General features: G+C 38.4%; 1 protein-coding gene across 1 annotated transcript in view; it reads left to right on the top strand.

Moving 5' to 3' along the window:
- Nucleotides 1-23,388, top strand: part of ATP8A2 (ATPase phospholipid transporting 8A2) — a 544,332-nt gene that overhangs the window by 148,655 nt on the left and 372,289 nt on the right. The window contains exons 11-16 of the mRNA XM_036917383.2: nucleotides 2,755-2,920; nucleotides 8,921-9,048; nucleotides 9,882-9,959; nucleotides 12,460-12,548; nucleotides 16,468-16,512; nucleotides 18,441-18,516. Coding sequence (XP_036773278.1) covers nucleotides 2,755-2,920; nucleotides 8,921-9,048; nucleotides 9,882-9,959; nucleotides 12,460-12,548; nucleotides 16,468-16,512; nucleotides 18,441-18,516 — 582 coding nt within the window. The remainder of the gene's footprint in view (nucleotides 1-2,754; nucleotides 2,921-8,920; nucleotides 9,049-9,881; nucleotides 9,960-12,459; nucleotides 12,549-16,467; nucleotides 16,513-18,440; nucleotides 18,517-23,388) is intronic.

Raw genomic sequence — 23,388 nt, 5'->3', positions numbered from 1 at the left:
GCTCTCTATGATGATGTGACCAAGAGATCCCAAGGAGTTAGCTCAGATTTGGGCAGGGCCCCAAGACTAGTCGTTAGATAGTGCATATTACAAACGTAACCGCTCTGCAAGATTCCTTGTACACTGGTTGCTTTCTCAGGGCATAGTACTGGTTTTCTAGATCATGCATTGTAATACAGCTTTGTAGCGAAGGCTTAAGGGATAATTAAAATTACACATAAAATCGATCCCATCATCTCTTCAGTGAATGTGGTGCGCACTGAGTTGCCTCATGAAGCTTGCATCCCATGAGTGTGACAGGCACTTCTCCTTGCACCTAGATTCAATAAACCTCTTTGCATGGCCTATTCCATGTTGCCTGTTCGAGTTCTGAATGCTATAAAGCCCCAGAAACATCTGGGCTGGACTTGCTGTGCCTTTAGGGCTGAAACAACAAGTTAAAATAATGAGCTTTCAAAGGGAATACAACGCACTTAGCCAGAAGCCATCCTGTTTGTGAAATAACATTTTCTGTCTGTACTTGTGCTACTTGACCACAGAGAGGAAACATGGTTGCTTTAGGGCTCTTCTACTTGTGGTTTTTTGTTTTTTAAACTCTCACTTCAGTGCCTTTTACTCCTCACAGTGCCCTTGTTTCACGTGTAGTGTAGTTACACATAGCAATATTTCAGTGTCTGCTCATGGTTGATTCAACGTGAAAGAGAGAGAATTCAGTGAAAAGGAGGAAAAAGTATATAAAGGAAAATACTGCTGTGCTGTTTAGATACTTAGAGGGCTTAACTTTTCCAAACTGCTAGTATAACAGTTGGTCAGCTCCCCAGCCCCACAGAAAACCGTGGCCATGAGAGCAGTATTTCTGGCTTTGGTGACAGGATTCAGACAGCAGCCTCAGCCATGCTGTGGTGTGAGCTTCTCTGTGGAACCTAGGAATGGATTGCCTCCCATTTTAGTCTTGATTTTATTTTCACCTTGGGACTTTATTCACAGTCTTACATTTGGAGACATTTTCTTACTAGCTCTTTTCATGATCAGATAAATGGAGACTAGTGAAAGAGAATACTGACTTAAGTTTGGCACAAGGCACCGTTTTTGTGGCCAGTTAGTGCCTTACAAGTTTTTGGACATTTGATCTTTATAAATCAGTGTTGCCTGTGAAGAGAGAAGGCTCATGACTCACGGAAGGTGCCTGTAGACTGAAGCCCTGATTCGCGTCTTCCCGTTTCCTAGCTTCTGATTGAATCCCGGCTCCGCTCACCTCCAGGAATGGATTATTTCCACCTGTCTGTATTACGGTATTAGTTTCCTATTACTGCCATTAATAAATTATACAGACTTCGTGGCTTAAAACAGCATAAAACTGTTATGATACAATTCTATAGGTCAGAAGTTTGGTATGGGTCTTACCTATATGAAGATGTCAGTGGGGCAGCATTCCTTTCCAGAATACTCTGGGAGGTTCTAGAGGAGAATCTGTTCCTTGCCTTTCCCAGCCTTCTAGAGGCTGCCTAAATTCCTTGGCTTATGACCCCATTCCCTTATCTTCAAAGCCAGCGATGTGGCATCTCTTTGACATTCTATTGTTGTCACATCTCCCTGACTATAGCCAGAAAAGGCTCTCTCCTTTTTTTTTTAAGGACCACCTGATTAAATTTGGCCCTTGTATAAGCTAAGGCAGTCTCCCTAAGGCAAGGTCCTTAATCTAATCACATCTGCAAAACCCCTTTTACCACATAAACTAGCATATTCATGGGGTTCGGATAGTAAGGCATGAACATTATTGGGGACTGTTCCTCTGCCCCCACAACTACCTTCAGAAAATTTTAATAAGAAGACTTCAGGTGCTTAACTGTCTAGTGCAAACAGTACTATTGTTTTCCACCACTGAGGTGACCACCTGATGTTTAGTGGTCCTTAAATCTGGCTTTAATGGATAAACTCACTTCCCAAGGTTGGCCTCTGTTCTACCTGGGCTGGTGTTTACCCCCAACCCCCATCCCTGCCTCCAAGCAGTTTATAGATGGTTAGGTGTCTTTCTACCCTTGTTTTACTTTCCTGTCTACATTCTGTTTTGACCCGGGATTCCATTCAGATTTCTCCTGACCCACTAGAGCTTTCCTGATTTTTCCTGCTTGTTTTCCCTCCATAGTTTTCCACCTGAACTCTTTGTCCATCCATTTATTTTGATGTCTATTGATGTTCTGTTTTGCATTATTGATGTGTCTATGTTTGTGTATGTCTTCTTTTTCTCAATTAAATTTTGAGATGCCAGAGGGCAAATACTGTACTTCAGAAATACCTATTTATTTATTAGTTTTAGACCCATGTATTACGTTGAAGATTGTGTTCTAGATTTTTATGGTGTAGAATCTTTAAGTTTCCCTTGAATTAGCAACATCCTGATTTCTTCTAAACTGAACTTAAATGATTTAGAGCTTGTTGTGTTGGGAGATGGTGGAAGTAGATAATTTTATGCCAAAATGTGATCATAAGTAGTACAGAGTGAATCATATAGAGTTGAAATGTATATCTTCCATTTCCTTATAATGGTAGTGTGTGTCTTCTGTCTTCTTTATTAAAAACTATGGGTTGATTCAGGAGTGTGGTGTATGTTTTAATTTTATTGGTTATTTGGCAGAAAAACATAGTCTTTCACACTGTATTTGTTGAATTTGGTGAGCTTACCTCCTTTTCTCCCCAGTCCTTCCCCCCCAGTTTGCTCTGTGACTCTTACTGATTTTAAATGCTCTTCTACAGAATTCCACAAAAGCACCTCTCAAGAGATCAAATGTTGAAAAAGTGACGAATGTACAAATCCTGGTGTTATTTGGCCTCCTGTTAGTCATGGCCTTGGTGAGCTCCGTGGGGGCCTTGTACTGGAACAGATCCCAGGGTGGAAAGAACTGGTACATCACAAAGATGGGTAAGTGTTGGCATGGGTTGTATATGGAAGTTGGGCAAAACCCCTTTTTGAAAGCCTGTCCCATGTGTGGCTTCTGTGTGTGGCCATGTATCATCCTTCTCTTCTCTTCTGTTACTCTGTATAATACCAGCCTTGCAAGGAGACCTGAAAGACTAGGGGTCATGTGCTGATGTGAAGGTGGACACATTTGGGGATTATTTATAGTCATATGATTATTTTTATTTTTATTTTTTTTAGGAGAGCAAGGTGTACAGGTTTTTATTTAGAGATGAAGTGAAAGGACAGAGCTCCTGGCTCACGCCAGGAGGGGACAAGAGAGTCCCCATATGATTATTTTTTAATGGTATTTTTTGAGGTTTTTTTTTAGTGGTTATTTTAGGGATTACAATGGAGATCTTAATTTCTCAGCATCTACTTCAGATTAATACTAACTTAATTTCAGTAAAATACAGAAGTTTTACTCTAGTATAAATCCATTTCCTTCCCTGCCTTGTGCTATTATCATCGTATATAATACATCTATGTTATCAGCCCAGTAAGTGTTATATTTATTGTTTTCTATAATCTTATGCCTCTTAAAGAGGCAAAACAAATAGGAAATATATTTATAGGGTTGTTTTGCATTAACCTACTTATTTATCATTTCCAGCAGTCTTCATTTCTTCTTGTAGATTTGAGTTGCCAGCTTATGTCATTTATTTGTTTGATGTAGCTTCATTCTTCCCTCGTTCGTGCTGTCGTATATATTATGACATCTGTATCTAAGTCAAACAATGCAATTTCATAATGATTTTTTTGTCATTGATTTTTTTTAAATTCAAAAGAAAGGATAAGAAATATGTAATTCTGTTATCTGGTATAGGTACTGTTTATGAGGATTTAACTACTGTCTGGTGTCACTTCCTTTCTTTTGGAGAATTTCCTTTAGTATTTCTTATAAGGCAGATTGGATAGCAACAAATTATAGTTATTCTCTTGGAATGTCTTAATTTCTCCTGTGTTTTTGAAGGGTAGTTTTGCTGATACAGAAAGAATTCTTGTAGAATTCTTGCTTGACATTCTTTGCCTTTGAATATGCCACTCCACTGCCTTCTGACCTCCATTGTACTGATGAAAAGTCAGTTATTAATCTTACCAATGTCTCCCTTGTATGTGAATCATTTTTCTATTATTGCTTTCAAAATTATCTTTTGTTTTCAGTAGTTCTGAGTTTGTTGAGCTTTTTGGATGTGTATGCTAATATTTTTCATAGAATTTGGAAAGTTTTCAGCTATTATTTATTCAAGTAGTGTTTCTGCCACATTCTCACTCCCCTGTCTTTCTGCTACTCCCATTATCTGTATGTTGGTTCACTTGATGTGTTTGAACAGGTCTTTAAGGCTCTGTTAATTTTTCTTTGTTCCTTTTTCTTTCTGTTCTTCCCATTAGATAATCTCTATTGATCTATATTCAAGTTTATTCTCTTCTACCAGCTTAATACTATTCAGCTCCACTAGTGAGTTTTTTCATTTCAATTATTGTACTTTTCAATTCCAGAATTTCCATTTGATTATTTTTAAACTTCTCTCTCTTTCTCAATGTTTTCCAGTTGCTCAGCCATTGCTATCATACTTCTAATTCTTTAAAAAGTTGCCTTTAATCCTTTGAATGTATTTATAATAGCTGCTTTGAAGTGTCTGTTTGGTCCATCATCTGGGCCCCCCTCAGTGGCAGTTTCTATTGCTCTTTATTTTCTGTCTCTGTATGTTTCATGTATTTTTGTTGTTGTTGTTAAAAACTTGACATTTTAGAAAATATATTGCAGCAACTCTGGATTCTGATTTCTGCCCCCTCCTTGGGCTCCTTGTTGCTGTTTTTGTTTATTTGCTTAGTGACTTGCCTGGACTAATTCTGTGAAGTCTGTTTTCTTTTGCAGTGTACAGCCTCTGATGTTACCGCTCAGTTTTATTTCCATGTTTTTACTAACTCTTTTAAAATGTACAGTTTCAGGTATATAGTGGGTTTTAATATATTCACAGATTTCTGCAACACTCACCCCTACCTAAGTTTAGAACATTTTCGTCACCTCAGAAAGAAACTTTCCTCATTAGCAGTCACTCCTCTCCTTGTTTTTATTTTTAAGCCTGGATTCCTAGGGGTCAGCAGAGCTTGGAGGGCAGCCAATGATCAGTGAGCGGTTATGCTTAAACCCCTTGAGACACTAAGATTTTGCTTAAGTCCCTTTGTTGTTTGATGTGTGTGTGACTTGGGAATGCCTGCAGTGTTTGGGGAATTTAAAGCCTGGCCCACATTCCATCAGGGACTAGTAGCTCAAAAGTACCCCCTCTGGCCTCTGTAGACAGGTGCAGCCTTGCACGTGGACACGACCTTCTGGACCACCAGGGTTGAATGTGATTTTAGCAAGGTGTCTTTGGCCATCTCTTCCCATGCATCTTCCTGCTTAATTTCTGGCTGGTCTGCTGCTTTGTTTGCTCCTACTAGTATTGCGAGATATTTATCTTCCCTGATTGTTACCCTCCAGGTTCTCTATTGTTCTTGACAGAGCCCTTGGCACGCTGTCTTCCTGTACTGCTCCAAATTGATGTCAGCTCCCTCAGGCAGCTCCTGACCTGGCCACCTGCCTCACTCTGGAGCAGCAGGCTAGCCCGCTCTGGGGTAGAATTTCTGCAACATGGAGGTGGGGTGGGAGAATATGAGAGCTGCCCGTCCCAACCACCCATCCACAATAGGACTTAAGCAACATGGTTCTTTGAGGATAGAAGGGAAAAAGCCTCTGCTCTAAATGCCAAAGGCTCCCATGTAGTGGGACTGAATTGATTTTCTTGAATGCATGCTCTTGAAATCTTTGTGTGCTCAATGATTATTCTCAAGCACTTTAAAGGCTTGTTTTTGACAGTTTTGTCCAGTTTTACCGTTTCCTTTTCTGATGGATTTGCCAGTCTCCTTACAGTGCGATTCTAGAAAACAGAATTTGTGACAAAAAATTTTGAATAATCAATTTGAACTTTAAAACTTTGGGGTCCTGTGGTTTTCGTTATTGCGACCTTTCAGTATATTTTGGTTAATCTAATCAAAGCATTTATTTTCCTTTTCGAATGATGTAGAAAACTCAAAACACTTTTAGTTGCCTGGGACAACTCCTGTTATTACTTTATGAATATGGGCTGTGTGACTGTGACTTCACCTGTAGGTGGGATCAAAATCCCTTGGTTTTGGCTCTTAGAATTTGTATTTGAATGATGCTATGTATCCAGATCCAAATGTGAACACTGATACTTTGTATACATGTATGGATACTTTAAAAATGTCATAGTCTGGGTAAATTAACAGTACGGACACTATCTTGGTATACAGACTTGTGGAAACTGGCATTTAAATTGCTCGAATAATGTCAGACTCCAGTACAAGTTGCATGATTTATGCTGGAAAAATTGTCTTTTTGTCTGATCCATACAGCTTTCCGTCATGTTATCCTTATGGTAAAGTCAGAGTACCCCTGGGAAAGTCATCAGACTTCACATTAGCCTTGTCATTGTTGAAAATTTGATTTCAGTTCCTTCTGGATTCTGTCTGTGCTCATCGGCACCTGATGGCTTTGTTTTGCTGAACTTGTTTGCATAGGGGTGGTGACTCTTCTTCTTTTAGGTACTTCTTTATTTCATGGCTTTGGACTAGAACATTCTAGGGTTTTTTTCTGCCTTAGGTTTGGGTCTTCTCTGAATTTCCCTACACTTACTCACACTGTATATAATGATATGAAGCTATGTTTGTCCTATATTTAAAATTTGAAATTTTAACTTTCTTAATACATAATTCTAGTTGTTGACAGGTAGATATTTTTTTCTAAACAAATGTTATACCTCAGGGACATTTGTTAACTGTTGGTACTGAGATACCATATTTAGCGACTACTGAATTCAGTAGAACAAAGTAGCAAGGAAATATGTTAGGAAGAAAAGCAATCAGCAGGAGAAAAGGAAGCCTTATAGGTGAGAAGAAAATGAAGGAATGGCGGAAAGAAAAAACTGCTGACCACTGGTACCTACTCACCCATATCTTCTGCCAGGACTATATCTTCCTCTCCAAAACTCTAAATCTGAATCAGGTTACCATCATTTTTTTAGGGGGTGATTGTTTATTTTCCTCTGTTCTTGTCCCCACTTCAACAAAGAATAGGTGTCGTCAGAGAGGAGGCCCCCTGAAAGGTTGAAAAGTTTTATTGAAAGAGAGAGAAAGTGCGGGCATCCTCTGAGAGGAGGTGCCCTGAAAGGTTGGGGGTTCCCCCTTTTAAGGCTTTTACAGGAATGTGACAAAGGACTAGGGGATGTAAACTTATCAAGTGGTCTCAAGATGTTGATCTTTGGTAACAGACATTAAGTCTCTTCTCTTCTATTATCAGTCCTTAAAGTAATTCTGCAGAATTAGCAAGAAATTTACTGATCCGGTTCCTGCCCAGGATAACAGCTTCCCTCTGGGAACGTATTAATCAAGACCGCCTGCCCTGCCCCCAAGGTGGGCTGAGTTATGGTCTGTTTGCTAAAGAGTAAGTTAGGAATCTTACTTCCTAACTTCCTAGCTTTTGAAATGGAATCTTAGCTTTAAGATGGAATTTTTCTTGTTCTTACTATGCTGTTTATCTCTGGGTTTTTTTCATCATAGGCAGGAAAAGTTAACCATGATGTTTGTCTCCTGCCCAGGTTGCAAATTACTTGATTAGGGGCTGGAGGAGGGAAAAACAGCGTAAAGGTTAAGTTAAAGAATAAGCTGGGCCTTTGAGCAGGTCCATGAAGACGCGGGCTGTGCTGGGATACTTTTCTTTATCTGGGGAATATCTGGACATTCCAAGTTACTTCCGGCCTTTGGAGCTTCATCTGATTAACGTATTAATATTAACTCTGTGAGTCTTTTCTGACCTTCTAGTTTTATCTGGTTAACTCGTTGAGTCCCTTTTAGTGGGCTTACTGGCCTTATTCTCTCTCCACCCCACTCATATCTATTTTTCTGCTTAACACTTCGACTTAATTTTCTGGGGAAAAACTCAGTAACTGTGGTTTGAAGTCATTGCCAATTCCCAATCTCCACGCCTCACCTTCTGCTATCATTATTATAATTCTAGTCCCCATCAAAGGCATCTTTAACACTAGTCAGACCCTTAGTCTGCTGCAATCCTCTCCAACCTCTTGCCAAGGTAATAAGATTTTACTTCGTTGGCTTTCACCCAGGATGTAATGGTCATCAGGTAAAGAACTTCCTCCTTTTGATACTCACAGACCTTGTCCCTCTCCCCACCTGGGGCCCCTCCTCCGGTCCAGGCTGACCCTGCCTTCTGCTTTGGATTCTGCCTCTGAGGGATTTTGTGTCATCAGACATTCTTTCTAATAAATAGGGTCAAGTCTTGCCCACCTCCCTCTCTTCACTTGCTACTGGTTTACACTTTTTTCCCCTCTTACGATTTCTTTGGAGTTTCCCAAATACACTCATACCTTAGTGAGGTTTTTGACATTCCTTATAGCCATTTCAAGTGGCTTTCCTCTTTTTTTGCATCCTTTTGGTTAGCTGTCTTCTCTGCTCCAAAACTTAACTAAAGCTTCTCCTCTTCTGTTTGGCCTTCAGGGACCATGGGCTTCCCATGAAAACATCTCCTGTCCTGGTTTCTTCGATGCACTATGAACTCCTCTTTAGTAGATGTGCCCTGCTGCATGGCACGATGAGGGGCACGCTTATTTCTGCTTGTTCCCCTTGCCCACAACCTCTTATTAGAAGCCAGCTCTTTATTGGAAGGGACTGTATCACAACAGTCTTTGTATTACAGTTTGCACAACATAGTAGGTTTTACAATGGTTTTAGCTTGAATCTCTGCATTTATACATAAGCCGATCGACTTTTGTGTTTTTTTTGGGTGCACATCTTTTAGAAAAATTTCAGAGTAAGAAAAAAAGTAAATGAAAACTGAATGGAGATCCACTGAAGCTACACAGATATTCTGGGTTTCTTCCACAGAGACCAGCTCGGATAATTTTGGATATAACTTGCTGACGTTCATCATCTTGTACAACAATCTTATCCCCATCAGTCTGCTGGTGACTCTTGAGGTCGTGAAATACACTCAAGCCCTTTTTATAAACTGGGTGAGTATTAACAGGAGTTTAAAAGTCAGGATGCTGGAGGGGTGTCCACCACTATTTTCGAATACTCTCTCCAAGCTCTCGTCATTCAACTGAGCTCCCAGGGGAGGAAGAATATAGCTAATTTACAATTCAGTCTGGGAGTGAAAGCAGCCAGAGACCTGGCAAGGGTGTCCCTGAGCCAGTGATGACACTGACCAGTCACTTAACATCCCATGTTCCTGGTCTGTGAAATGAGGAGGTCGGTAGAACCTGTTCAAGGAGTTCCAGTGAAGACCAAGTGAGATAGTGGAGACAGAAGGCCTAGCAGGCGCATGACTTCTGGTGAGTGGGGCCGAAGTGGCTGCAACTGCTGTTCATGCTTTCAGAGTCTACTTAGTGCTGAAGGAAAGCTCTCTTAGCCGTGCCTACTTCGGTGTTCATAATGTATCAGAATTCGTGGTGATGGTATTTTGGATTCTATTGTAAGAGTGAAAATGAAATTTGAAGGAAGTGCCACGTGTCCATGAAGCAGCCCATGTTTGTCTACCGTCACTTTCATTGCATTTTTATTTGATTCTCACAGCGATCCCGTAAACGAGGTATTAGCTCAGAAGTATGAGTTAGTCTAGGTCATGAAATGGGCATCTTGAAACTACATCTTGTGTTCATGAATACCATGCTTTCTCCTTGTATCACATCGTTTTTCTATACTAAGAGCTACTGTGTTTTCACCCTCAAATTAAAAATTAGTATTTACATTGAGTTACTAATTTTTAGATTCTTTTTTGTGTTAACCTAAATGAAGGATTAATGGTATATATTTTCTGAGTTGCCTGCTCTGTTCTCTCTCTCAGGACACAGATATGTATTACCTAGGAAATGACACTCCTGCAATGGCCAGGACCTCAAACCTTAATGAAGAACTTGGACAGGTGAGCCTCTTTGCAAGCTTTGGGGATGGAGACCTGAGCATGGCGGGGCGATGAGTACCAGAGGAACGATGGAGATATTTTGGAAAAGTGGCTCTCAATGAATGTGGTTTTGATGTCTGAAGAGCTATATAGTATTTGAAAGAATTATTAAATAGAAACATTGATCGGTTTTGACTTTTTGATGCATGGGTATATTTTTATCACCTGGAAGATACCAGCAAAAAAATTAATACAAAAAAAACCCCATAGTACAACATTATTTTGGACTCTTTAAATTGTTTGTTAGGAGCAAACGATAGGGAAAACAGTGGTTAAGATGCTCAGATATTGGGTAACCCTACAAAACTTGGGGCAATAACTGGAAGGACATACATCCACCAAATCTCTCACATATTCCAGATTCTGTCTTGGGTATATTCCAGGGAACCAGTTTCTTTTCTGTTACCCCCAAACTCCTAATGCCTTTACTGAGTTGTGTTTTGTATTATGTCTTCAATTTATATTGAAATTATTGCAAGGAATAACCTCTTTAGAATGCACCACAATTAAAGATCATGATTTAAACCTCCCAACAGCCTGTGGGGGAGGTGCTATATATAAAAAAAATATATATATATATATATATATACACATTTATATACATATCAGAATAAATTCACCTCCTCTTTGAGCACTTTTCCAATTTTCCAGGTGAAGTTAATTTATCACTCTCCTGTGTTCCCGTAATAGTCTTTGCAAACATAAACACAGTGAAATAAGGGACATGATAGTGATGCAGTGTATCTGTTTCCCTCTTGAGACTTTTGCGCCCGTTCGAGGGTGTAAACGTGCCCGAGACGAGGTCTTTGGTTGCCTTGCTCAGCTTAGCACGGTGCTCGGTGATCCTTGCTCTCAGTGCCATTGAACTGGCCCCTGACAATTGAAGCCTTCAAAGTGCTGAAGAAGCTCCCAGGATGGAAGAATTCATCCTAGTTGGGAGGATAGGGAAAGTTTGCATGGGGAAGCAGCTTTGAGTTGGAACTTGAAAGATAAGTTAAAACTAAGGCAGAGAGATAGCAAATCTTGATAATCCCCTATAAAATTTTCATTTTTAACATTTTTATATAATGTTTTACTTTTTAAAAAGAGGCAGAAAGAACACCGCTTATTAAAATGCTGATTCTACTGAGTTTTTTAATATCTGTAGCCCACTACATTTTAAACTTGCATAAAAACTTATTACTTGTATTTAAATCATTAATTACCTATAGTGTACTAACTTTGTATTTCTATGTAATATTTGACTTCTTAAGGAGTGCTAAGAATCTTTCTTAACCTGAAGGCCTTTTGATTGCTTTAAAATAATTTGCAGTGTATTTGCTTATATTGTATCATTAAGAAAGTACAGAGTAAACAATTCATCTTTTAAGACCCTCGTCTATTACACAGTAAAATGTGCTTCCCCTTTGGGGTCCCTGGAGTACCTTAGCATCCGGTAGCAATCATAGCCTGTCTTTAGAAAACCACTGAGAAACTGGAATTTTTACTGGAGTCCTGTAAATCACACCCCAGCCACCAATCCGTGACATCATTTCCCAGGATGTTACACATTGCATTGGTGTTAGGTATCTTCTGGCTAAACCCTTTATTTCACAGATGTGGAAATCAAGGCCAAGAGTGATGAGGTGACATTTCCAGATAGTTAGTATCCACAGCCTGAACTGGACCATTTCTCTTCTTGTGATCCTGAGCTCTCAGTCCTTCCCATCACATGATCCGCCTGAGAGAGCAAAATTCGTGTAGCATGTTTGCATTCCAAGCTCATCGTTTTTGCATTAGTTAATCATGTCAAAATGGTTGGCTTGTTGATCTCTTCCAGAAATTTCTTTTCACCTTTGTATACTGAGAGCTTGGTGTGTTAAATCCACAGGACTGCGTATGTTGGGAAATTGCATCATCTGTAGCAGCTCCACGCTGCTGTCATCAGTCGTCATTGCCATCCTGATTGAGAAGCTTCGTGTTTGTGCTGTGATGTTTCAGGGTGTGCCTTCTGAATCCAACTAGGGGATAGAATCTTAAAAAGAAACATTTTGAGGGTTGCTAAAGTCTGAGCTTGTTGTTGTGACATCCTGGGCGCTAGAACAGGATACTGTGTGAGATCATGGGAGTCTCTTGAAAAATGATGTATGTCTTTGAGATGCCTTGTGGCAGGACGTATTGCTTATGCTTATAGATCTAACATGGCTCCTGGGCTGCAACTGAAGACTCCTTCGCACATTTCCACACAATTGGACTCTAAAATTGGTTGTTAAAAAAGTTTTAAATGTCGCAAGCAATAAAATATGTTAATTTTATAAAAATCATAATTTTAATATTACATATAATGTACATGTAAAATATTTTTTACTTGCTTTAAAGAAATTAATACAGATTTTGAAAAATATATTAAGAAATAGTTCACTTACTGGTCTTCGCTTCTTATTACAGTCTTGATACATGTTTGTTTTATTCTTTGATTTAGGTAAAATACCTGTTTTCTGACAAAACTGGAACTCTTACATGCAATATCATGAACTTCAAGAAATGCAGCATTGCTGGGGTAACCTATGGGTAAGTATATGTCACTTTTTGACAATTTGGTTTGTATTTTCCCAATACTTTATGTTTATTTTTGACTGCTTAGTCAAGAAACTTGACTTTCTGATATTTTGGAAGAGTATTAGTCAAGGATTTAGATATGTAATTGCTGTTGAATGTATTTAAAACCTAATGGGTCCCAACTTTGAACAATTAAAACATAATTTATTTCTGCAAATATTAACCTACCAAGGAATCAATATATTTCTAATCTATTAATTATAAATTTCTTACTTGTATTTTGATCTGAATGCCTGCCTTTTTATAATTGAAGTATAATCGATATGTAATATTATATTAGTTTCAGGTATACAACATAAAGATTTGATGATTGTATATATTGCAAAATTATCACCATAATAAATCTGATTGTCATTTGTGACCACACGTAATTACAAAATTAGTAATTTTCTTGTGATGAAACATTCAAGATTTAGTATTTTAGCAACTTTCAAATATGCAATATGGTATTATTAACTGTGATCATTGTGCTGTACGTTGCATCCCCATAACTTATTTATACCTTTTGACCCTCTTCATCCATTTTAGCCACCTCCCACCTCTGGCAACCACCAATCTGTTCTCTGTATCTGTGAGCTTGGTTTTCTATGTTTGTTTTGTTTAGATTCCACATATAAATGAGATTATACAATATTTGTCTTTTTCTGTCTGACTTATTTCACTAACATAATACCTTCAAGGTCTGTCCATCCTGGCACAGATGACAAGATCTCATTCTTTTTAATGGCTGAATAATATTGCATTTTTTATATATACCACATTTTCGTTATCCATTCATCCATCGATGGCCACTTAACTTTCTTCCATGTCTTTGAGTATTGTAAATAATGCTGCAGTGAACAAGGGGGTGCATATAACTTTGGATTTAGTGTTTTTGTTTTCTTCAGATAAATACCCAGAAGTAGATTCACTGGGTCATGTAGTACTTCTGTTTTTAATTCTTTTGAGGAACCTCCATGCTGTTTTCCATAGTGGTTGTACCAGTTTCCATTTTCACTAACAGTGCAGGAGGATTCCCTTTTCCTCACATCCTCACCAACACTTATGATTTCTTGTCTTTTTGATAAAAGCCATTCTAACAGGTGTGAGGTGACACCTCATTGTGATTTTGGTTTCCATTTCCCTGATGATTAGTGAAGTTGAACACATTTTCATGTACCTGTTGGCCATCTGTATGTCTTCTTTGGAAAAATATTCAGATTTGAACCATTTTAAAATCATATTATTTGTTTTTTTGTTATTGAGTTGTATGAGTTCTTTATATGTTTTGGATATTAACCCCTTATTAGATACATGATTTGTAAATATTTTTCTCCCATTAAATAGGTTGCATTTTCATTTTGTTGATGATTTCCTTTGCCATGCAGAAGCTTTTTAGTTTGACATAGTCCTCCTTATTTATTTTTGCTTTTGTTAGATCCAGAATTTTTGCTGTCAGATCCAAAATATCATCACCAAGATCAATGTCAAGGAGCTTACCACCTATGTTTTCTTCTAGGAGTTTTATGGTTTCAGGTCTTATGTTCAAATCTTCAACCCATTTTGAGTTAATTTTTATGTGTAGTGTGAGAGTGGTCCGGTTTCATTCTTTTGCATGTGGTTGTCCAGTTTTTCCAACACCACTTATTCAAGAGGCTGTCCTTTCCCTATTGTGTATTCTTGGGTCTTTGGTTGTAAATGAATTGACCATATATGCATGGTTTATTTCTGGGCTCTCTATTCCATTCTGTTGATCTATGTATCTGTTTTTAATGCCTATACTGTTTTGAGTACTGTAGTTTTATAATGTAGTTTGAAATCAGAGAGCATGATGCCTCTAGCTTTGTTCTGTCTCAAGACTGTTTTGGCAATTTGAGTCTTTTGTGGTTTCAACAAATTAAGATTGTTCTATTTCTGTGAAACATACCATTGGAATTTTGATAGAGATTGCATTGAATCTATAGATTGCTTTGGGTAGTAGGGACATTTTATCCAAATCCATAGTTCTCCCAATCCATAGGCACAGAATATCTTCCCATTTGTTTGTGTCATCTTCAGTGACTTATAATTTTCAGTGTGTAGGTCTTTCACATCCTTCGTTGAATTTATTCCTAGGTATTTATTCTATTGTTGTAATTTTAAATGGGATTGTTTTCTTAATATCTCTTTCTGATAGCTTGTTATTGGTGTATAGAAATGCAACACATTTTTGTATATTGATTTTGTATCCTGCAACTTTACTGAATTTGTTTATTCTAATAGTTTTATTGGTGTAGTCCTTAGAAAGGTTTGCTATGTATAATATCATGTCATCTGGAAACAGTGACAGTTTTACTTCTTTCTTTCTGATTTGAATATCTTTTATTTCTATTTCTTTTTCTTGTCTGATTGTTAGGACTTATAGTACTAGAGCAAAACTGATGAGAGTGGGCATCTTTGTCTTATTCCTGATCTTAGAGGAAAAGCTTTCAGCTTTTCACCATTGAGTATAATGTTAGCTGTGGATTTGACATACATGGCCTTCATTATATTAAAGTATGTTCCCTCTCTACCCACTTTGTTGAGGGTTTTTATCATAAGTGGATGTTGAATTTTGTTAGATGCTTTTCTGCATCTATTGAGATGATCATATAATCTTTGTCTTTCATTTTCTTAATGTGGTGCATCACACTGATTAATTTGAGTATGTCAGACCATCCTTGCATCCCTGGAATAAGTCTCACTTGATCATGGTGTATGATCCTTTTAATATAGTATTGAATTTAATTTGCTAGTATTTTGTTGAGGATTTCTGCATCTATGCTCATCAGGGATATTGGCCTGTAATTTCCTTATAGTGTCCGTATCAGGCTTTGATATCAGTGTAACTCTGGCCTGGTAAAATGAGTTTGGAAGTACTCCCTCCTTTTCTATTGTTTGGAAGACTTTGAGAAAGATTGTTATTAATTCTTCTGTGCATAATGGTAGAATTCATCCAGTGAAGGCTGTCTGGTTCTGGATGTTTGTTTAGTGGAAGTTTTTAGATTACTGAGTCAATCTCCTTAACTAGTAATTGGTCTGTTCAGATTTTCTATTTCTTTATGATTCAGTCTTAGGAGGTTGCACGTTTCTAGAAATGTATCCATTTTTTTAAGGTTGTCCACTTTACTGATGTATGATTTTTCATAGTAGTCTCTTATGATCTTTTGTATTTTGATGCTATCAGTTTTTTTTTTTTGTCTGACTTTATTTGATTCTTCTTTCTCTTTTTCTTGGTGAACCTAGGTAAAGGTTTATCAATTTGATTCTTCTTTCTCCTTTTCTTGGTGAACCTAGGTAAAGGTTTATCAATTTTGCTTATCTTTTCAAAGAATCAGCTCTTGGTTCATTGATCTTTTCTGTTGTCTTTTTAGTCCCTATTTTGTTTATTTCCATTCTGATCTTTGTTGTTTCTTTCCTCCTTCTAACTTTGTCCTTGATTTATTCTTCTTTTGCTAAGTCTTTCAGGTGTGAAGTTAGGTTGTTGGAGATTTTTCATCTTTCTTGATACAGGTTGCTATTGCTATATTGCTACCAACTTTTCTCTTAGAACTGCTTTTGCTGCGTAAGTTTTGGTACGTTGTATTTCCATTTTCTTTCGTCTCAACATGTTTTTAAATTTCTCCTTTGATTTATTTTTGCTCCATTGCTTGTTCAGTAGCATGTTGTTTAATCTCCATGTATTTGTGAATTTTTCAGTTTTCTTCTTGTAATTGATTTCTAGTTTCACAGTGTTGTGGTTGGAAACTTTCTCAAATTTATTAAGATTTGTTTTGCAACCTAATACATGATCTGTCCTGTAGAATGCTCCATGTGTGAATACTTGTCCTCTGATCACAGTATTGTGACCACTGTATTTCCTTCTCTCTGGCAGCCATTTTCCAGAATTGACAAGGGAGCCATCCTCAGATGATTTCTGGTAAGCAGATTTTAGGTCTTCTTGACACTTTAGTGCAAAAGGCTTTGGAATGAATTTGTATTGGCATTTCTTCCCTGAATATTTTGTGAATAAAGTTGCATATATGTGACTTTAAGAGAGAACCAGAACAAAATTTAAACGTGAATATGGGATTTTAAAAGTCCAATGATTGTACAAGGCTTCAAAAACATAACCAGCCCTTGGTCCAATTCTTCTCCCTCACTTCTCTGAGCATATTGTCTTCAATATTATAGCATACATGTTATAGTATGTATCAGAATTTCATCCTTTTTAAAGGCTGAATAATATTCCATTGAGTGTACATACCATATTTTATCTATTCACCTGTTGAAGAAGAGATGAATTATTTGGTTTATTTCCACCTTTTCACTATTGTGAATAATGCTGCTATGAACTGACAATGATGTTTGAATATGGGTTGATATATAACTTTCTAAGTCTCTGCTTTCAGTTCTTTTGGGCATATATCTAATAAAAGTGGTATTGCTGGGTTATGTGTTAAATCTATGTCTAAATTTTTGAGGAACCACCAAATTGTTTTTCCTAGCGGTTGTACCACTTCACATTCCCATGGGTTATGCACAATTTTTTCACATCCTCTTAACCCTTGTTAATTTATGTTTTTTTTAAAATGTAATAGACATTGGGATTCATTGTGGCTTTGGTTTGCATTTCCTTTCGAACTAGTGATGTTGTCTGCTTATGTTTTAAGATTTGTCCACTAACAAAGGTGATTGTTATGGCCATGTGTGTAGGGGAGACAATGTAGTTAATTATTGACTGGCTTTCTGTGGGACACTCAACCAGGACCTACATTTTATTACAGGACCCCTCCATGTCAGTGTCTGTGGGTCTTTCTTGGAGCTGATGAGTCTTTTGTCATGAAAAGAACCACTTTCCTGCCAAGTTCTATATATCTATTTGCAGCTGCTATGAGAGGCAGAGGATTGGTGATCATACCTGTCAGTGTATAAACCATTTCACTTAGAATTCTTGCCTTGGATGGATGCCCTACCCTAGCTAATTGTGTGCCCAGTGTCCCTGGGTCCACGGCTACTGCGCAGGGTGAATCTTCCATTTCTTTCTGGGTGCAGAGTGTTCAGGTGCCTGTTACAGGGGATGAGGGAGGGATCTTGTAGGTATTCTCTTTCTCAGATGGATTCGGCACTGTCCTGTTTTCTTCCTTCCCTTTATCTCACAGGTACCTCTTGCACCATTTTCTCAGCCTTCCCAAGGTTTTGCTTGGGGTATCAGCTTGCATTTTAGCTATTTACTGTTCAGGGCTTTTGGTTTCTGTTTTCTCTGCTGTGCTGAACTCTGATGTCCATTCACAGTGCAGATTGACATCGATGCTGCTGTTGTCTTTTCTTCCATTGTCTTTGTCCTGAAGGAAGGGTTTCAGGAAGAAACGGAGATAGTGAATACACTTGACCCTTCACATTTTCTTAAACATGATAACACACAGCCGTTGTATCACATTTCCTGTCTAACAATTATTTGCCTCCTTCTCTCTCCCACATATGAGCTCTGGCCGTAAATGATGGACTAGATAGAATACAATCATTCCTCTTATTTTACCTGCTTTGAGCCAGCAGTCGTGGGAATTTTCCGTGGTAAAAGTGATACAGAGATTAACGAGATGACACAGTCTTGGCGTTGGTCCTTACCTCTGTTTCTTCTCCTTGTAATTATATCATTGTTTATAATAATCTATATAATTTTTTTACTTAAAGTCAAAGATTTCCTGTCTTGCATTTTGAAATAATATATAGTATCCCAAATCTTTAAAAGTTTAATATAAATCTGTAGGCTTTTTAGGTGTGATTCTTCTTGAAGACTGATTTGTACTGGGCTTGAATTAACCTAAAAAAACTTCTGAACTAAATAAATATTTTGTGTTCTTACAGCCGGATGCCTCCTCCTCCTAGTGATTCATGTGACTTTGATGATCCTAGACTCTTGAAGAACATTGAGGACCACCATGTAAGGCCACCAGCTTGCTTTTAGGACATCAAATAGCTTGTGGTGCACTTTTATTTACATACATGTAGGGTCTTCACAGTTGCAATTTTGGAACCTAGGTTTCACTTTCATGGTGTTAGTACTTCAGGGAAGTGATCTTAAGTGAGTGCTTCGTGGTTAGTGCTACCACAGTAAAGTAATATAAGGCTGGATTAAATATGTGGTGAAGTTACAAAGTAGCATGTTAAGGTAGGATGAGTCTTACAGAATTCTCTGACATTTCAGATTTCTGTTGCTTTGTAAGATTTCTGTATACTAGGTTTTCAGTTCTGAATCTCAGAGGTCATGCATTTTGAAAAGTAATCTCAGGATCCTTCGACTAGGATAATTTAAGAAACAAAAGCAAGATATGATAATGTAGCATTTATAGCACCCTACTGTGTGTTCGACATGTATTTTGTTGAGCCACTGAGTTGCCCCAGAGAGGTCATTGGAAATTGTGTAGAGAGATTGACTTGGCCAAGAGTTACCCAGAAAACAAATGTAGAAATTAGACTCAGAACCTAAATCTGTTCATTTCTTAACTATACATCACACTGTCTCAACTATGTTATCAGGATTAACTGTAGGATCGCATAAACTCATTTTTGTTTTAAAGGCTACTCTGAGAAACAGCAACTTTAAAAAGTATTCAGTGATCAAAGTGTTTTACAACCAGTTTAGTCAGTATAAATCAGATCTAATACAATTACTTTTTTCTGGGGAAAATAAATTTAAGTTTTGAAGTTAGGCAAACAGGAGCAAAATCAAAACTTTATCTTTCCAAAATTTTGTTAAGAGATGTATTTAAAATATTCTCTGAATTTTCAGCAAGGAAATTTCCTTTTCTCTATTGCAGTTAGTGCTTATTTGTTAATTAAAACCTTTCCAGCAGTAGCTCTCAGTTGGGAGTGTGCACGGCACCCATGTCCACAGCCGGGGTGCAGACATTTGCTTCAGCCCCAGGGATGCTGATAAGGTGGTCCCAGACCACGCAGAGGATGCTTCTGGGGTCCGTGCTTTGAGTCACAGCCACAGACATGGATGTGGTCCTTTCTTGGATTTTGATCTTAGTGGTAGATGCAGCTATGAGGCTAGAGGTTCTTGCAGCAGAAGAGTAGCATGAGGAGAAGCTTCTCTGGAGGAGGAGCGCTTTAATCAGGGATGTCAAAGAAATAAGTGCACTCAGGATTTGCTTTCTGAAAGAGGACTCGTGTGTTTGAAGAGTATTTAGATGGAGGGTAATAATGAAGGTGGTTGCCTAAAGGTGTCTGTTTAAGTTGGGATGGTGAATGGGAAAGGAGAAGGTGGAAGGGTAACATAGAGGCTTAGGAAGGAAGGGAGATGAGCATAGGGTACTGAGCACCATGGAGTTCCTCTGTAGGCTTAAGGAGAGCAGCAGACTACTGGATCCCTGCTCAAGTAAGAGACTCATTTATTTATGCATTCACTTAGCAAACAGTTTCAGGGCTTAAACTGGTGCTTTTCTAGGTACTAGGGGATGAAATGAATAAAAAAGCGCTCGGGGGTTTCTATTCACTGGAGAAGTAGACACGTGCAGTCATTCTCTGCACACTTCTGCATTATAGGGGAAGGCATGACACCGCTCCCTGAGAAAGTGATTATGCCTGTGCAGATCAGGGGGGTCTGAGCTCTTCAGTGGGCATGATGGCTAACACTGCTGTTGAAATGTGGGCACCCACACTGAATGGTATTTGTACTGATCTAAATGTGGGCTGGCATGGAAACCCAGTGGCCAGGTAAAAAACTCTCATTTGGAGTAAGAGATCCTTACGGGACCCCCTCCCCCTGCTGCTGGAATCCCAGTTTTTGAAATCCTGGAAGACTGAGCTCAGTTTAATTTATATGCACAAACATTGTTCTTTCCAAAGCTGAACTCACATTTGTGTGTGTTGGCTTTTTAAGGATTTTTGACCTTTGATCACATGCTCTTCTTGAGCCTGACTTCTTTTGACACTTGAGTGGAGACCTGAGTATAGATAAAGGATCCTTTAAAGAGCATTTCCCTAAAATGGCATGCATTTTAGGAAGAAACCCACTGTTGTAGAAGTTAGAGAACTTTTTCCTTCCTTCTCAACTTCTACCCTCCTGAGGCAAATTTCCTTTTTTTCCACTGAGAAGGCCAGCAGGATTCGGGTTAGATGCAGCTCTTAGGAAGGGCCAGCCCTGACTTAGGGAGATTATCATAAGTATCAATGAAAACCTGGGCACTTTTATGGATTTTTGATAACCTGGATACTCACAGTTCATTAAATGCATAATGAGGCCATGGGTTAGGGAGTTAATTGTTTATTTCTTTAGTAAAAGTCTGCTTGTCTATGTTTAACATTTTAAAAATCTTTTCTGGATCCTTGAAGCCTTCTGAGGTAGTCTTCATCTTGGGTACTGAGTTAATTAAGCCCTTTGACATTTACTGTCTAGCTGCACTATAAATAATGAAGGCCGTAGTCTCCAGTATTCTTCCTTGGGAAGATATGGGTTTGGATTAAATATACCCAATGGATCTTTTTAAACTTAAATATAGACCCTGTTAGATTACTTGGCTGTTTTGTGAAAATATGGTTGAGAAGAGGGAAGGAGCATTTTAGGATTTTAGCCTTTGGATAGACCACCTTCTTATTTAAATTGTCTTGGGGACCATTGACTAAAATTAAAGCATCTGAACCAAGAAAACCCTTACCTTCCTCCCCAGGCAGCACTTCCATCTGCTCCAGAACTTTTGTTTTTCTTGGGTCATCGTTTCCGATTTCCTGGTCCTTTAGGACTGTGTTTTAAGCTTTGTGTAGGCTGGAAGCGAAGATGGAATTTGCCTCTTAGAGAATCAACCTGTGGAATTTCAAGGAACAGCTCATGTGGCCCCTTGGTTACATTGCTAACCAGTTGCTTCCTATTTGTGGGATGATGTCCCAGATATTAGCCAAGGAAGAACACACAGCTTCCTCTTGAATCTTTACTCCTAGGACTTCTCAGTTCGAGTCTTCAGGAAGGAGTGATTTGTATGTATATTACGTAGATACTTCACAGCTGCAGTTTGGCATGCATGGCAATTTTTGACATACAGTTTTCTATTTTTACATTCATCAGATCAATTGAAAATATTCATTTCTAGATATATAAATCATTTTGTGAAGATTAAAATGTGTTAACTGATGGGGAAACATTGTATGATTATATTTATTTGAGGAACCTAGAATAGGCAAATTCATAGAGACAGAGCAGACTAGAAGTGACTACGGACTAGGGGAGGGGAAATGGGGAGTCATTTTTTTGGTGGGTACAGAGTTTGTTGGGAAGATGAAAAAGTCTTGAGTATAGAGAGTGGCAATAGGTACACAGTGTCGTGAATGTATTTAATGCCACTGAATTGCACTTATAGATGGTTAAAATGACAAGTATTATATGTGTATTTTTCCACAATAAAACTTTAAATTCCAAAAAGATATGCATACATATACATACATGTATCCATACTTTCTCCAACAAACAATCAGTTCTTTGAAGTTATAAAAGTTTTTTCTTCTTGGAAGTTATAGAAAAAAAGTCTATTTTCAAGCATGGAGTACTTGTCTAAAATATATTACAGACATCCATAGACTGTAAATTCAGTTTGTGTACTTTCCTTAATTTTTTACAGAATGTCAGGTTACGTAGAGAACCAAAGGCAGTTAATTTTATCTTGGAGATTTTTTTTTTCATCTTTAAGAAATTTGGCCTCCTGCTCAAGGTGGAACCTTAATTTGAGTGTGTGTGTGAAACTCTTCTTTATAACTCACAGAAAATATTTCACTATTAAGTTTTAGTTCCTATAATGTCAAAGGTTCTGTTTCATATTGTTTCATTGTGAGAAGAGGTGATCTGCTGGACTTGATAGTTCTCAGATGCAGGAGAAGGTGATCTTTTTTCATTTACCACTTTTTATATACACGTTTGTTTTATTGCATTATCTGTGGAATTGGCTGGTCGTTGATGAATACTGTTATACACAAGAGAGAAAGCGATAAGCTCAGGTCAGTTAATTACCCATTTAAGACATCATACGAAAACCAGAGGCCTCCTTGGCAGCTGTCGAAGACCCCTCACCTCTTAGAGCCGCGGCCAGGACTGCTGCAGACCAGACCCGAGATCTCATTTAACACTGGCAGAACTGGCAGCCTTACAACATTGTCCGCACCAAAGTCTACTAAGGAAGGAGACCTGGGACTAGGGGTGGGGTCTTCTGAGTAGATGCACCTGAGAATCAGAGACCCCCAGGTTCCTCTGAAACTCCTGGGCCTGCAGCAGTGGTCTGCGCCCTTTGTGGAAGATGGAGGCTTCCCGAGCTCCCGGTGACGGGTCTCCAGTAAGGCAGACGCCATGCCGAGAATTGCTGGTCTTCCTCAGGGTCTGTCCCGCCCCCAATCTTAGCCACTAGAGAGAGCATTTGCTCAAACAGGGACTCTGGCTATTGGCAAGTAATGCCTTCGATGGAGAGACAGTTCCCTAGCCTCATTGGAGATAAATTAGAGACTAAAGAAAGGTTTTTAAAAAATTTTCCCCCAAATCCCTTTTTGTTCCTTGCTCCACAGATAAATACTGTTCCTGTTTTGGTTGATTCCTTTCTGTACCCTATAGGTACATGTGAACCCTGGCACATAACAACCCACTGTATATATTGGGACCTTACTGTATGTACTTTTTTATCCTGCCTTTTCAAGAAATTGCTCTTCTATTATAAGTGTATTCCCCAACTACTTTTGGGAAAAGGGATGGAGAATATCACTTTTAATTTCAGGAAAATATTCCATCATATGATGTGAGGCTGCTGTGGATGATTGTGCAGCTGGCTGTTCAGTG

This window comes from Manis pentadactyla, chromosome 2, assembly GCF_030020395.1.
Source record: "Manis pentadactyla isolate mManPen7 chromosome 2, mManPen7.hap1, whole genome shotgun sequence".
Taxonomy (NCBI): Eukaryota; Metazoa; Chordata; class Mammalia; order Pholidota; family Manidae; genus Manis; species Manis pentadactyla.
The sequence above is the reverse complement of the archived record's forward strand: the minus strand, read 5'-3'. Positions and strand labels throughout refer to the sequence as shown.